Source organism: Sminthopsis crassicaudata, chromosome 3 (assembly GCF_048593235.1).
Source record: "Sminthopsis crassicaudata isolate SCR6 chromosome 3, ASM4859323v1, whole genome shotgun sequence".
Lineage (NCBI taxonomy): Eukaryota > Metazoa > Chordata > Mammalia > Dasyuromorphia > Dasyuridae > Sminthopsis > Sminthopsis crassicaudata.
Window position 1 is genome coordinate 297,791,626 of NC_133619.1, and position 15,659 is coordinate 297,807,284.

Here is a 15,659-nt window from a genome sequence, read left to right on the forward strand (position 1 = left end):
TGTGATTTGTGTACATATTTTATATACGTACATACCCAGAATCATGTAAAAATTTCTCAGGCAAAAAGCCTGCAAGTACAAAAATTTAAGAAGCCTGCTCTAGACAATCCTAAAATTATAAATTTCAGAGAATGTGCTGATGTATTGGTAAAAGAAACGTCTTTATATTGCAGCTTCTTGAAGTAATGAAATAAAAAATCTAGTTTCTAAGCCTATTAATATTATTAGAGGCAGTAATAGTATTGTTATTTGTGATCGTTATCTATCTATCTATCTATCTATCTATCTATCTATCTATCTATCTATCTACCGTATTGTATTCTCCTGGGAAAACTCAGGCTCCATGAGGTCAGGAACTATCTCACTTTTTTATATTTTTAGCAGAATATCTGACATAGAGTAAGCTTTAAATAATTGATTGAATATTTGAATGAAGTGAAATGAGTGGCTTTTGCCAATGACATCAGGCAAGGTAACCTGTTCTTAGAAAATGCTTCCATTTTCCTTGAAGTATTCCCTCACTCAATGGAAAGACTCTATTGACATCTTTTGCCAGAGACCTAATGATTAACTTATACATTTTATATATAAAATTGAAAAAAAATTGCTCCCATAATGACAACCAAATAAAAAATATGCTATTTTAGAAGGCAATGCCAAGAAAATCTTTAGAAGTTTAGCAAAAAAAGACTTGGGAATTAAAAAAAATAAAATATAAAAATTAATTTTGGTGAGAATTCTTGACAATACCAAAAGTATATGGAGAGAAATAATTAATTAAGTATGATAAATTCAATCTATCAGTAATTTCTCTATAATTTTAATTTTCCATTTAAACCTCCTCCTCTATATGCTCTTTCTCTAGCAAGAGGAAAGTAACATAGAAGGAAAGGGGACTGAAAAGGTTAGTCAGTGTTCAGCAAAATGGTCTTATAATCACTTAAAAAACTAAAAAAATCATTTATTGTTGAGGACTATGTATGTTAGTACACATTCATTTGTTTTTATACCTAAAAAACTTTCATAATAAATAACTCATTTATAGTGTAGTTTTAGGGGGAAGGAAATTAAGAAATTTAAAGTTCTCCAGTTAGTCCTATTCATATACTAAGTTTGAACTTATTACTACTTCCTAGTTCATCTAGCATCTATGAGCATTTTGTGGGGAAAGTTAGTTAGTTTTTTTTTAATAATGAAAGAGTAAAAAGAAAAGTAAAAAAAAATTCTTTTGTGCATTTGTGTGTTTGTGTGCACAAATGTATACAGGCATGAACACATATATAATGGCATTTTTGTATATCTGTAGTTGTGTTTGTCAATAAATGAATGGAAAATAAGTACTGTCCATATTATGACATGTAGTTGGTTTGGAGGTAGTGCTATAGGGCATGTATTTGGAAGAGGTACTGGGGCTAGAAAATAAGGTGGCACTAGAACTGAATGCAAGTAAGAAAGCCAAGTGGTTTGCATTTGTGAAATTGCTTTTCAATGACACTAAAGTGCTCCACAATGCAAAGATATTTTCAATACAAATGATCTCTTGATGCTACTCATTGATTGCAAATTTCAGAATATCTCAGTTTCTGAGGAATTAAAGTAGTGACTGACATTTTTATTTCTACGTGAAGAAATATAGAACTGGAAAAGATGAGCTGGTCACATAGCAAAAAAGAGAGAAAACTCTGGGAAACAAGTACTCTCTGAAGGCTCTCAAAATGTAAACAAATATCCAGAATAGGGTTCTGAAGCAGAAGTTCATGAATTTTGCTTTTTTGAAATATATTTCAATAAAATAGAGAAGGGAAAAGAAGAAGATGAAGAAGAAATAGAAAGATGAAGAAGAAATAGAAAGATGAAGAAAAAGAGAGATTGAGAGAGAAAGAGAGAGGAGGGGAGGGAGAGAGAAGGAGGGTGGGAGGGAGAGAGAGAAAAGGAGAGAGAGAGAAAAGGAGAGAGAGAAGTAGAGGGAGACAGAGAGACAGAAAGACAGAGAGGGAGGGAGGGAGAGAAAGAGGGAAGGAGAAAGATTTTTAAGGTTCATCAAACTCCAGCATTCCATCTTTGGACTGAGAAAGATAGAAAAATCATGTCTCTAGATAATGTTATATCATAAGGAAGTGGTGACCCCAATGGATAGAATGTAGATCTTTGAGTCTGAAAAAACAACCTAACTTTAGTTGTGTGCCTAACTTTCCTTATTTAAGAAAAATCAAGAGATTGATCTCAATTGTCTCTAGAGTTCCTTCCAGTTCAAAATCTATGGTCCTATGAAGGCTCTTCTAGTACTTCAGAAACTATTAAATTCTCTTTACATAGTGCTGTGCATATCCCTTTCCAAAAACATTTGCTTAGTTTCTGCTAATTCCTAAAATAATCACCACAGACCTCCTCTAAAAGTAAATAATTAAAAAATTTGTTTATGATAACTCTTGGAATAAAAATCTAATCCCATTATGAATGGCTAGAACATAGCTAACAAATAAGAAATGAATTATGGGCTTATACCTGCTGGACAATTGTTGTTAGCTCCAGACAGAGCTGGATGACACTATTCCTGGTGAGTGAGTAGTCAGTCACAGCAGCAAAAGGAGACCTATAAAAAGAAAAAAGAAAATTGGTTTGGGAAGAAATAGTTCTTGAACAACCCTAAAACATGCTTAATACTGTACAGTCAGTATGTATCACTTATGTTAAAGATACTATTTAGACTCTAGATGCAGAATATAAATTCTAAAAATCTATAAGGATCTTTTCTTTAAACTTGGTAAAATAGACTTTTAAATAATAATTATTAGCTGTGTGCCAAGTAACTCATACATGGATTGTTAGTCTGCTGACTGGTCTTCCTCAAGTTTTCTACCATTCCAGTCCATTCTCCACTCAGCTGACAAACTGAACTTCCTAAAGTGTAAATCTGAACATAAAACTTCGTTATTCCAAACTACAGTGGCTCCCTACTGCCTTAAAAATCAAATAGGTTTGGCTTTTCAATCCTTCCTACTTTGAGCACTTTCCATTTTCCAATGTTTTTACACCTCATTGCCCTTAATATATATACTCTAGGATCTACTGAGAAACCTCTTTGCTGTTTCTCTACAAGATACTCCATCTCCTGGTTTTTCCTTGCATTTTAAGCATTCATTCATGGCTGGAACTTTTTCTCTTCTTATCTCCACCTTCAGAATACCCTGGCATTTTTGGAATTATTATTTTTTATACATTCTGCATATTTTCCCTACCAGAGCAAAGTCACTGATAGAAATTATCATTTTTTTTCTTTTCTTTATGTCTTCAGTGTTTATCAGTATCTGTCACATAGTAGATGCTTAACAAATTCTTATTGATCTGATTTGACCCACTACTACTGCAAAAGTCTCCTGACTTGCCATTCAGTTACATCTCCACTCCAGTCCATTCTCTACACAGATACCATTCTAATTTCCCTCAATGTATATCTGAAAGTTATAAGCTCCAGTTATTTCATTACTGTTTTTGGGATAAAATTGAAACTTTTTTCTGTTTTAAAACTTTCACAATCTTGTTTTAACCTACATTTTATTTGACCATGGGCTATATGTTCTATCTTTCCATGTAATTTAATGTTTGGAGAGGCCAATTTCAAATACAGATGTAACTTCCTGGTGGTAGGAATGTATTAGGAGTCAAGAAAGAGTAGCTAAACTTTACAAATTTTAGGTCCTAACAGGATACCTTTCATTATTACATCCCCAAAGCTAGTAAACTGTATGCATACCCTTAGACTCAGCAAAATCACTACTAACTCCATACATCCAAGAAGATTTTTAAAAAGGAAAAAAATCTTATGGGTAAAACTTGGGAATGATAAATGGCCAGTCATTGTTCTAACTCAGTTCAATTAACTTCATCTTTTCAAATTTCCTTAAGAAAAAGAAAATAAAACTCCAGCAGAAAATAAGTATAGAGATATCAAACTAATTCCTGCATTAGTCATGTCCAGAAAGGTATACCTCAAAAATGTAACTCTGTTTGGGTAACAAAAAACTGGAAACTACAGTGTTACCCACAAACTAGGGAATAGTTTAACACATTATAGAATACTATTGTACTGTAAAAATTGACAAAGGGAATGTTTTAAAGTAACCTGGAAAGACATATAAAGTGACAGAGTATGATAAACAGATGGAACAATATACACCATAATATGATAATTGATTTAATACATCTGAAAGACATAGTAATTCCAACCAGAATAACGATTAGTTATGATTCCAGAAGAGTGCTTATGATAGACTAATATGCAAAATGAGACCTATATTTTTTAGATATGGCTATTGAGGGAATTAATTTTGCATCACTATACTTATTTGTTGCAAGAATTTTCCTTTTTCTTTCTCAGGATGAGATAATGAGAAAAATTTTAAAAATAAAAAAAATGCTTAACATTAATTTTGAGAAGAATAAAATAATGACTTGCAGCATTCATAATTTTCAGTTAGTAGTTACTTTATCTTTTCAGCCATTATAGTTATATATATATATATATACACATATATGCATATATATATCATATGATTCTAATAATGTTATCAAAAAAAAACCTAAAAGGAAATCAGACTGATTAAATGAAATGATGAGTCTTGGTCTGAGAAAATTCATGACAAAACATGTCTGTTTTCTTCTGGTGGAAAAGTAGAGCTAATGTTCAATCTTATATACATGGTCAAACATGGTCACTGACAATTGGTCTTAACTGTTTTTTTTTCTATTAAATAAGATGGCTTATTTAGAGGTATTATATATAACTGGAGATGATTATAGTGTGAGAACAAAATGTATCAAAAAACCATTTTAAAAAAATCATTCAAGTGAGATTTTTGACTTTGCCCTTCAGAGAAGGAAGTACTATATCTCACAATAATCCTTTAAATAATTTCATATATAAATAAAAAGCAATAATATATTATATACATATATATATAAAGTAATAATATGAAACAAATATAAAATAAAACATATAAAGTAATTACTAGATAAATTTTTCTAATTTAAATTCCTCAGTTTGTAACTTCATTAAAATCATTTCATATTTTACTCAATCCTCTGAGGCCTATATATGTCTAATGGTGAGCTCTTTTGGGTTGTTCAAGGAAAGATACTGGAATGTTTTGCCATTTCCTTCTCTAGCTCATTTGACAAATAAGGAAACTGAGGCAAACAGGGTGGTGACTTACCCAGGATCACACAACTAAGTAAGTGTCTGAGAATGGATTGGAATTCAGGCAGAGAAGTCTTCCTGATTTAATGTCCAACTCTCTATTCATTATATACACACCCTTCCCTCCCCCCCCTACATAGAGTGACCTATGCATTTATTTACATAAAATAAATTAAGAAATATGAATATGTAGAAGTATTCTTTTAAGCAAAAATAGATACAACAAACCATGAGCCCATTTTTGCTGACTGAAGGATAAAAAAATGGTACTTTAAAAACTGGAACTATTCTGATCAAGAAGTATTTGAATTTTAGCTTTAAAAAAGTTGCAGTCTATAAAATTGAAAAACTTCATTAAAGTGATGAGATTAAGTACAATATGAATTTCCTCATAAATATTTCTAATAGTATCCTTTGATCTTCAAAATGTACAAAAAGGAAACTCCATTTGATGTACAATGCTTCTAGCATACTTAATTCTGTAGTTTTCTGCTGCTCTACGAAGCATAAATTTCACTCTAAGAATTAAACTTTGAATTAAAAGGGGGACATATATGTATATATATATTATTTCCTATTGGATAGCACTTTTCTAGTTGATGAAGCATATTTCCATTGTAATTAAGGATTCTATAGGTCAAGATAAAATTATTGAATCTAAAAGTTAGCCATAGAAACTTGGTCTCTTTCCAAAAATCAGAATGGTGCAAGGGCAGAAATTGATGTTATGTCTTTATCTTTAATTAGTGATTATACCTATGAATGACACAGAGGAAAATAATAATGGAAATGACTATAAGTTTGATGGGCCATTAAAAGTTGCATAAAGATCCCTCAGTCATTAGATTATTTTCTATCTTTCAACTATGAGGACAGAAAATTTAGCCCTAGAGCAGTGACTGACAATACATCTTCCAGCATTAGAAATGTGATTTCAAAGGATGCAACACAATACAAAATTCAGTACCCCTTTTGTTTTGATTTGTGCATCTGAACTTGGAGGCAGCATGATTGCTCAACTATTTATGGATACAAAAAAACTTAGGGGGAAAACTGCTAATGAATATGCATAGACTTCCCCACCCCCTTGGACCTGCCACTATAAATATCTCCATTTCTCCAGCTATCTTATCTACAATACTAGGAGGATAAAGAGGGCTTAAACAATTCATCTATGAAAAATCTGAGGTTATTCATCCATCACACACAACCCATACACATGTATAAAGGCAAATACACACAGAGTTGCAGAGTTCCGGAACTATGCAATGGTATTGCTTCCATAAACTTTATTTTGTCTCTTTTCTCTAAGTTCCCTAAACAATACTCTGTAACATCATCTGCTGCAAGAAGACTTTAATGCTACTGGTACTTACTTTCTCCACTATAACCTGAATGGCATTCAACTTATTTTTCTAGGTCTATAACAGAAAAACTGGACAAGTGGATTCATAGATTTCTTATAATCTATGGATTTCAGGCTTAAAACCCTTGTTTTATACCAGGGTATCTTTGCAGATGATTTCAGAGATCCCTTTAAATTATCTGATTTCAGGTTTTGTGTGCTTTATCCCTTTCCTTCCCATTTTCTCTGCTTGGATATTGTTTCATTAATCTTCCCTTTTGTCTTTTAAATCTTTAATGTACAACAATATCTTATTTCTCCATTAGCTCCTTCTTTTCTAATCATGAACATGAAAAGGTTTCCTATCCTTCCTCTACCCCCCAAAATCCATTTCTTTCCACCTTAGTATTTCTTCAAAACTGATCATCCTATCTCTACTATAGTCAAAAATCTTCCCAGGAGAAGATTAAAATACTTGCTTCTATTTCCAAATCAACACCTTAGTCTGCAACCATTTGCATTTGGACATCTCTTCCCATTACTTTACACTGAAACATCTGTTTAAAACTTTTAATTTAGTTAATTTCGAATTCATGGAATAAAACAAGTATTTCCATAACAGTACAATAAAGATAATTTCACATGAAACTACAAATTTATTATGTGCAGCTTGCTAATTTTTTGATTATATATTTGGTATGTTTCTTTTTTTTCCTCCCCGCACCCTAGAAATAGCTACCATTAGAGACAAATTATGTGTATGTGTACGTATATGTATGTGCGTGTATTTAAAATCATTCTATACATTTATTTAGTTATTCTTTCTCTGGTTATAAATGATGTCTTCCTTCATATATCCTTTGTAGTTAATTGGGGCATATATAATGGCTAAAATGATTTAGTCCCTCAAGGTTGTTCTTAAAACAGTATTGCTATTAATGTATACAATATTTTCTCACTTCTGTTCATTTTATTCTTCATTTTTTGTGCAAATCTTTTCACGTTTTTCTAAAATCACCAAGCTAATCATTTCTTATAGCACAGTAACATTCTTATTCCAGTAGTATTCACAATCATATACTACAACTTATTCAGTCGTTCCTCAATTGCTGGTCACTCTTGCAATTCCAATTCTTGGTCAACACAAAGAAAATTGCTATAAATATTTTAGAATATATAGGTTCGTTTCCTTTTCTCCTAATCATTTTATAAATAGACTTAGTAGTGGTATTAAAGTTTAAAGAATATATAAAAATGAATAATTCTTTAGGCATACTTCTTTTATTATTAATTTTATAATTATAACATTTTTTGACAGTACATATGCATAGGTAATTTTTTTTTACAACATTATCCTTTGTACTCCCTTCTGTTCCAAATTTTCCCCTCCTTCCCTCCACACCCTCCCCTAGATGGCAGGCATTCCCATACATATTAAATATCTTATAGTATATGCTTGGTACAATATATATGTGCAGAACCGAATTTTGTTGTTTTTGTTGTTGCAAAGGAAGAATTGGATTCAGAAGGTAAAAATAATCTGGGAAGAAAAACAACAACCAAAAAAATGCTCATTGTTTACACTCATTTCCCAGTGTTCCTTTTCTGGGTGTAGCTGATTCTGTCCATCATTGATCAATTGGAATTGGATTAGCTCTTCTCTATGTTGAAGATATCCACTTCCATCAGAATACATCCTCATACAGATCATTGTTGAAGTGTATAATGATCTCCTAGTTCTGCTTGTTTCACTCAGCATCAGTTGATGTAAGTCTCTCCAAGCCTCTCTGTATTCCTCCTGTTGGTCATTTCATACAGAACAATAATATTCCATAACATTCATATACCATAATTTACCCAACCATTCTCCAATTGATGGACATCCGTTCATTTTCCAGTTTCTAGCCACTATGAAAAGGGCTGCCACAAACATTTTGGCACATATTGGTCCCTATCGCTTCTTTAGTTTTTCCTTGGGATATAAGGACAGTAGTAGCACTGCTGGGTCAAAGGGTATGCACATTTTGATAAATTTTTGGGCATAATTCCAGATGGCTCTCCAGAATGGTTGGATTCTTTCACAACTCCACCAACAATGCATCAGTGTCCCAGTTTTCCCACAGCCCCTCCAATATGCATCATTATTTGTTCCTGTCATCTTAGCCAATCTGACGAGTGTGTAGTGGTATCTCAGAGTTGTCTTAATTTGCATTTCTCTGATCAATAGTGATTTGGAACACTCTTTCATATGAATGCAAATAGTCTTAATTTCATCATCTGAAAATTGTCTGTTCATATCCTTTGACCATTTATCAATTGGAGAATGGCTTGATTTCTTATAAATTAAAGTCAATTCTCTGTACATTTTGGAGATGAGGCCTTTATCAGAACCTTTAACTGTAAGAATATTTTCCCAATTTGTTACTTCCCTTCTAATCTTGTTTGCATTAGTTTTGTTTGTGCAAAACCTTTTTAATTTGATGTAATCAAAAATTTCTATTTTGTGATCAATAATGATCTCTAGTTCTCCTTTGGACACAAATTCCTTCCTCCTCCACAAGTCTGAGAGGTAAACTATCCTATGTTCCTCTAATGTATTTATGATTTCGTTCTTTATGCCTAAATCTTGTACCCATTTTGATCTTATCTTAGTATGTGGTGTTACATGTGGGTCCATGCCTAGTTTCTGCCATACTGATTTCCAGTTTTCCCAGCAGTTTTTGTCAAATAATGAATTCTTATCCCAAAAGTTGGGATCTTTGGGTTTGTCAAACACTAGATTGCTATTTTTATTCACTATCTTGCCCTATGAAGCTAACCTATTCCACTGATCAAGTAGTCTATTTCTTAACCAATACCAAATGGTTTTGGTGACTATTGCTTTATAATATAGTTCTAGATCAGGTACAGCTAGACCACCTTCATTTAATTTTTTTCCCATTACTTCCCTTGAAATTCTTGACCTTTTGTTGTTCCATATGAATTCTGTTGTTATTTTTCCTAGGTCATTAAAATAGTTTCTTGGGAGTCTGATTGGTATAGTAGTGATTAAATGGATTAGTTTATGGAGAATTGTCATCTTGAGTATATTTGCTCGGCCTATCCAAGAGCACTCAATGTCTTTCCAATTATTTAAATCTGACTTTATTTTTGTGGCAAGTGTTTCATAATTTTGCTCATATAATTCCTAACTTTCCTTTGGTAGATATATTCCCAAATATTTTATACTATCAACAGTTATTTTGAATGGAATTTCTCTTTGTATCTCTTGCTCTTGGATTGTGTTGGTAATGTATAAAAATGTTGAGGACTTATGTGGATTTATTTTGTATCCTGCAGCTTTGCTAAAGTTCTGAATTATTTCTAATAGCTTTTTAGCAAAGTCTTTGGGGTTCTCTAAGTATACCATCATGTCATCTGCAAAGAGTGATAGCTTGATTTCCTCATTTCCTACTCTAATTCCTTGAATCTCTTTCTCGGCTCTTATTGCTGAGGCTAGTGTTTCTAGTACTATATTGAATAGTAATGGTGATGGTGGGCAACCTTGTTTCACTCCTGATCTTACAGGGAAAGGTTCCAGTTTATCGCCATTACATATGATGTTTACTGACAGTTTTAAATATATGCTCCTTATTATTTTAAGGAATAGTCCATTTATTCCTATACTCTCAAGCGTTTTAAATAGGAATGGATGTTGGATTATATCAAATGTTTTTTCTGCATCTATTGAGATGATAATATGGTTTTTATTAATTTTATGATTGACATAGTCTATTATGCTAATAGTTTTCCTAATATTAAACCAGCCCTGCATTCCTGGTATAAATCCCACTTGGTCATAGTGTATTATCCTGGGGATGATTTTCTGTAGTCTTTTTGCTAATATTTTATTTAAGATTTTAGCATCAATATTCATCAGGGAGATTGGTCTATAATTTTCTTTCTCAGTTTTCAGCCTACCTGATTTAGGTATCAGTACCATGTCTGTGTCATAAAAGGAATTTAGTAGAACTCCTTCAATCCCTATTTTTTCAAATAGTTTATATAGCATTGGAGTTAGTTGTTCTTTAAATGTTTTCCTAGAATTCACATGTAAATCCTGGGGATTTTTTCTTAGTGAGTTGGTTAATAGCTTCTTCTATTTCTTTTTCTGAGATGGGACTATTTAGACTACTTACTTCTTCCTCTGTTAATCTGGTCAAGCTATATTTTTGAAGGTATTCTTCCATTTCATTTAAGTTATCGAATTTATTGGCATTAAGTTCAGCAAAGTAGCTCCTAACTATTGTTCTAATTTCCTCTTCATTAGTGGTGAGTTCTCCCTTTTCATTTTCAACACTAACAATTTGCTTTTTCTCTTTCCTTTTTTTAAAAATCAGATTTACTAAGGGTTTATCTATTTTGTTGGTTTTTTCATAGAACCAACTCTTAGTTCTATTAATTAATTCAATAATTTTTTTACTTCCAATTTTATTAATCTCACCTTTTGTTTTTAGAATTTCAAGTTTTGTATTTGTCTGGGGATTTTTAATTTGTTCCTTTTCTAGCAATTTTAGTTGTTAGCCCAATTTGTTAACCTTCTCTTTCTCTATTTTATGCAAGTAGGCCTCTAGAGATTCCCCTTATTACTGCTTTGGCTGTATCCCACACATTTCGGTATGATGTTTCCTTATTGTCATTTTTTTGGGTGAAGTTATTAATTATGTCTATGATTTGCTATTTTATCCAATCATTCTTTAGTATAAGGTTATTTAGTTTCTAATTATTTTGTGGTCTATTTTCCCCTGGATTTTTATTAAATGTAATTTCACTGTGGTCTGAAAAGGATGCATTTACTATTTCTGCCTTACTGCATTTGATTTTGAGGTTTTTATGTCCTAGTACATGATCGATTTTTGTATAGGTTCCATGAACTGCTGAGAAGAAAGTGTACTCCTTTCTGTCTCCCTTTAGCTTTCGCCAAAGATCTATCATATCAAACTTTTCTAGTATTCTATTTATCTCTTTGACTTCTTTCTTATTTATTTTGCAGTTTGATTTATCTAATTCTGAGAGTGCAAGGTTGAGATCTCTCAGTATTATAGTTTTGCTGTCTTTTTCTTTTTGCAGCTCTCTTAATTTCTCTTTTAAGAATTTAGATGCTGTACCACTTGGTGCATATTATATTATGTTTAATATTGATACTGCTTCATTATCTATGCTACCTTTTAGCAGGATATAATGCCCTTCCTTATCTCTTTTAATTAGATCAATTTTTGTTTTTGCTTGATCTGAGATGAGGATGGCTATCCCTGCTTTTTTGGTTTCACCTGAAGCATAGTAGATTCTGCTCCATCCTTTTACTTTTAGTTTGAATGTCTCACCCTGTTTCAGGTGTGTTTCCTGTAAACAACATATAATAGGATTCTGGCTTTTAATCCAGTCTGCTAACTGCTTCCTCTTTATGAGGGAGTTTACCCCATTCACATTTATGGTTAGAATGACTAATTCTATATTGCTTGCCATCCTGTTAACACCTGCTTATGCTTTTCTCCTTTCCTTCCTTCGTACCCCCATACCCAGTATTAAACTTGTGAACACCACTTCCTTTTCACAGCCCACCCTTTTTAGTATCCCTCTCCCATCTTAAAGTTCCTCCTCCTATTTTACCCCTTTTCCTCACAATTTCTGTATTCCCTTCCCCTTAGCTTACTCCTTCCCTCTCACTTTTCAATGAAGTGGAAGAAGTTTCACCATAAATTAAATATGTCTATTGATACACACTATGTTCATCCCCTTCCTTTCTTTCTCTCAGATATAATAGGTTACCTTTGCCTCTTCATGAGATGTAGTACCACCACTTTACCCTTTTTATGACATAATTTCCTTTCCACCTCTAGTTTCTAGGACAAATTATACATGTGTTCTTTACATATTTTTATGGCAGAAATATAGTTCTCAAGATTTCTTTTTACCTTTTTAGAAATCTCTTTTGTTTTGTATTTGAAGATCAAACATTTTGTGTAGATCTGGTTTTTTCATCAAGAACAGATGGAATCCATTTATTTTGTTAAATGTCCATCTTCTTCCCTGGAAAATGATGCTCATTTTTGCTGGGTAAGTTATTCTTGGCTGCATACCAAGTTCATTAGCCTTTTGGAATATCATATTCCAGGCCCTTCGTTCTTTTAATGTGAATGTTGCTAGATCCTGGGTTATCCTTATTGTGGCTCCTCCATCTCTGAATTGCTTTTTTTCTAGCAGCTGCCAGTATTTTTTCATTTGTCTGATGATTCTTGAATTTGGCCAGTATAGTTCTTGGTGTTTTGATTTTAGGGTCCCTTTCAGTAGGTGACCGATGAATTTTTTCAATGTCTATTTTACCCTCTGTTTCTAAAACGTCTGGGCAGTTCTCTTTGATAATTTCCTGGAAAATAGTGTCCAGGCTCTTTTTTTTCCTCACATTTTTCAGGGAGTACTATTATTCTCAAATTGTCTCTCCTGAATCTGTTTTCCAGGTCTGTTGTCTTTCCAATAAGGTACTTGACATTCTTTTCAATTGTTTTGTTTTTCTGGTTTTGCTTGACTACTTCTTTCTTCGTTTCTCCTTGAGTCATTCATTTCTACTTGTTCAAGTCTAATTTTCCATGATGTGTTTTCTTCACTCACTTTTTTATATCTTTTTGTAATTATCCAATTGAGTTTTTATCTTCTATGGAATTTTTTTCCATTTTATCCATTTTATTTTTTAGAGAGCTGTTTTCTTTTTTCAGCTCACTAATCCCATTTTCCTTGGAGTTGTTTACCTTTTCTAATTCACTAATTTTATTTCTCAATGATTTGTTTTCTTTATCCACTCTGTCTTTAAATGCATGGAATGACTTCTCCAGGCTCTCTTGCCAAGCTTCCCTTTCCTTTTCCCATTTCTCTTCTAGCTCTCTTTTGAGAGCCTGTTTGATTTCCTCTAAGAGATTCTTTTGTATTGAGGAGCAGATGATATCCCCCTTAGGGGATTCCTCAGGAGACAGTCTGTTTTTAGTTTCCTCAGATTTTGAAGTCTGCTCTCTCTCCATACAGAAGCTGTCAATGGTTAGAGCCCTTTTAAATTTTTTGTTCATTTTGCCAGAGCAACAATAGAGAGGCACTAACAGGACAGCAATCGCTTTGCTGTGTCTGCACTCTGAGGCTCTGAGAATGTACTGAGTCACTCTGAGTGGAGGTGGGGTGGCCAGGTCGGGAGAGACTCTAGCTTTCCAGGGTTTTATTCTTTACCTAAGGTGTTTACACTTTCTCAATGGCTCCTGGCTTGCTTAGGCATACTTCTTCATTGCCCTTCAAAATGTTTGGATCAGTATACAATTTCACCAACAATTATTTAGTGTACCAATTTTTCCACATCCCTGCATCCACATAAGCAAGGATTATTTTACCCTTCAATCATTTTAAACAATTTGATATGTGTAAAATGATATCTCAAAGTTGTTTTATTTTTCATTTCTCTCTATCAAGGGTGATAAACTGAAAATGTTAGCCAATTTCTCAACTACAATTTGGGCTAGAATAATCTAGACTTTACTGGATCATATAGAAGCACAGCAATTAACATTAGTGGTGCTGTTCTTTTTTAGAAGAAATAACAAATACCAGGATAAAATTTCTAAGCAATCTTACTAAGGAGGTGAGACCTAGCAACAAAATTACTTTAAACCTACCTATTTGGAATATTTGTAGTAGTTTGTAGATAAATCATAGTTTTGCAAATTATTTTTGTCCTTCAAATTCTTGACATGCAAAAGGGGAAAACTACAACAGTTTCCCTGGTGAGCAATTTCAAAGGAGTAAAATTCAATGTCTGATAATTCAAAGAAAACTATGAAAAACCACATTGGTAACCCAATATAATTTTAGACATTATTTAACTGGGACTGATATGGGCCATTATATAAAAAAGGTCTAAAATGTCCACATATAGATTGACAAGACAGATTCATATTTTTTTTTTTTAAAGAGAAAGATGAGGTGTGAAGAACAGCAGGGTGTGGGTTAAAAATAGAATTGAACACATGCTGAAAATAAATTCCAAAGTAACTGTGATTCAACTTCCAGGCCTTTTCCTCTAGGAAAGACTTCTAAGGAAATATTTCATTCAGTTCAGTGTTTCAAAGAAAAGGAGAAAATACTTTCCTTAGTTATAGAACTATTGGCTAGTTTCAGAAAGGTAATGAATTGTTTCTAGAATAAAATATATAATTATTTTATTTAAATAGAGAGTTTTTGTTTAAATAGCATTACTCTACAATATAATACATAATATTCTGTAAACATTTAAAGGATCAATTTTCAATTCTGTTAATAGTTTTATTTTGCATGTAGAGAGACAGGATGACTCAGAGTTTGAAAGGAAATGTGAGGGAAAAAAGTTAACAGGGAGGAGATGAGGATACCAATAGGACTTGTGCTTCATTAGTAGAAAACTTTCAGATAAATAAATCTCATTTACTTTTTGTCCAATCTATGAGGATGACATGGCCCTTCTTTCAAATGTAAACACTATTGCTTATGCCTTTGTTTCAGTTCCCTTCCTCCTCTTCCAGAAGTTTGCTCCTTCATTCATCTTTCTTTAGCTAATTTCCAATCTCTCCTTAACCAAAGTCTCTTTCCTTGTTCTCTACGAAGGTCCCTATTTCCCTGTACATAAAACTTACTTGATTCTTCTATCCTCCTAAACTCTTATGTTATATTGATCCTCTCCTTTTCAGCCACATTTCTTGAAAAAGTTTCTTGTAATCTTTGCCATTTTCTCACTTCCTATTCATTGCTCATCTCTTGCAATTTGGCTTTCATTCCAGCCTTTGGACTTAAACTGCTTTTTCCAAAGTCACCAATGATTTCTTCATTGCCAAATTAAATGGCCTTTTTCTTAGACCTTATCATTCTTCAACATGTTGCACTCCCTCCTCAATAGGATTTCACAATATTCATATTGTGATTCTTTTAGCACTATCCCTTTTAATCCTCTTTGTAAGTTCATGATCCATGTTATGATTTAATTGCATGGTTGTAGCATGCTCAGGCTTAGCCCTCTCCCCTGTCCCCCTCTCTGTTTCTTGGTGAGGTTACTTCCTGTGGATCCAGTTG

At 32.8% G+C, this 15,659-nt stretch overlaps 1 protein-coding gene across 1 annotated transcript in view; it reads right to left on the reverse strand.

Annotated features, from left to right (window-relative positions):
* Nucleotides 1–15,659, reverse strand: part of CNKSR2 (connector enhancer of kinase suppressor of Ras 2) — a 305,237-nt gene that overhangs the window by 200,281 nt on the left and 89,297 nt on the right. The window contains 1 exon segment of the mRNA XM_074300934.1: nucleotides 2,506–2,593. Coding sequence (XP_074157035.1) covers nucleotides 2,506–2,593 — 88 coding nt within the window.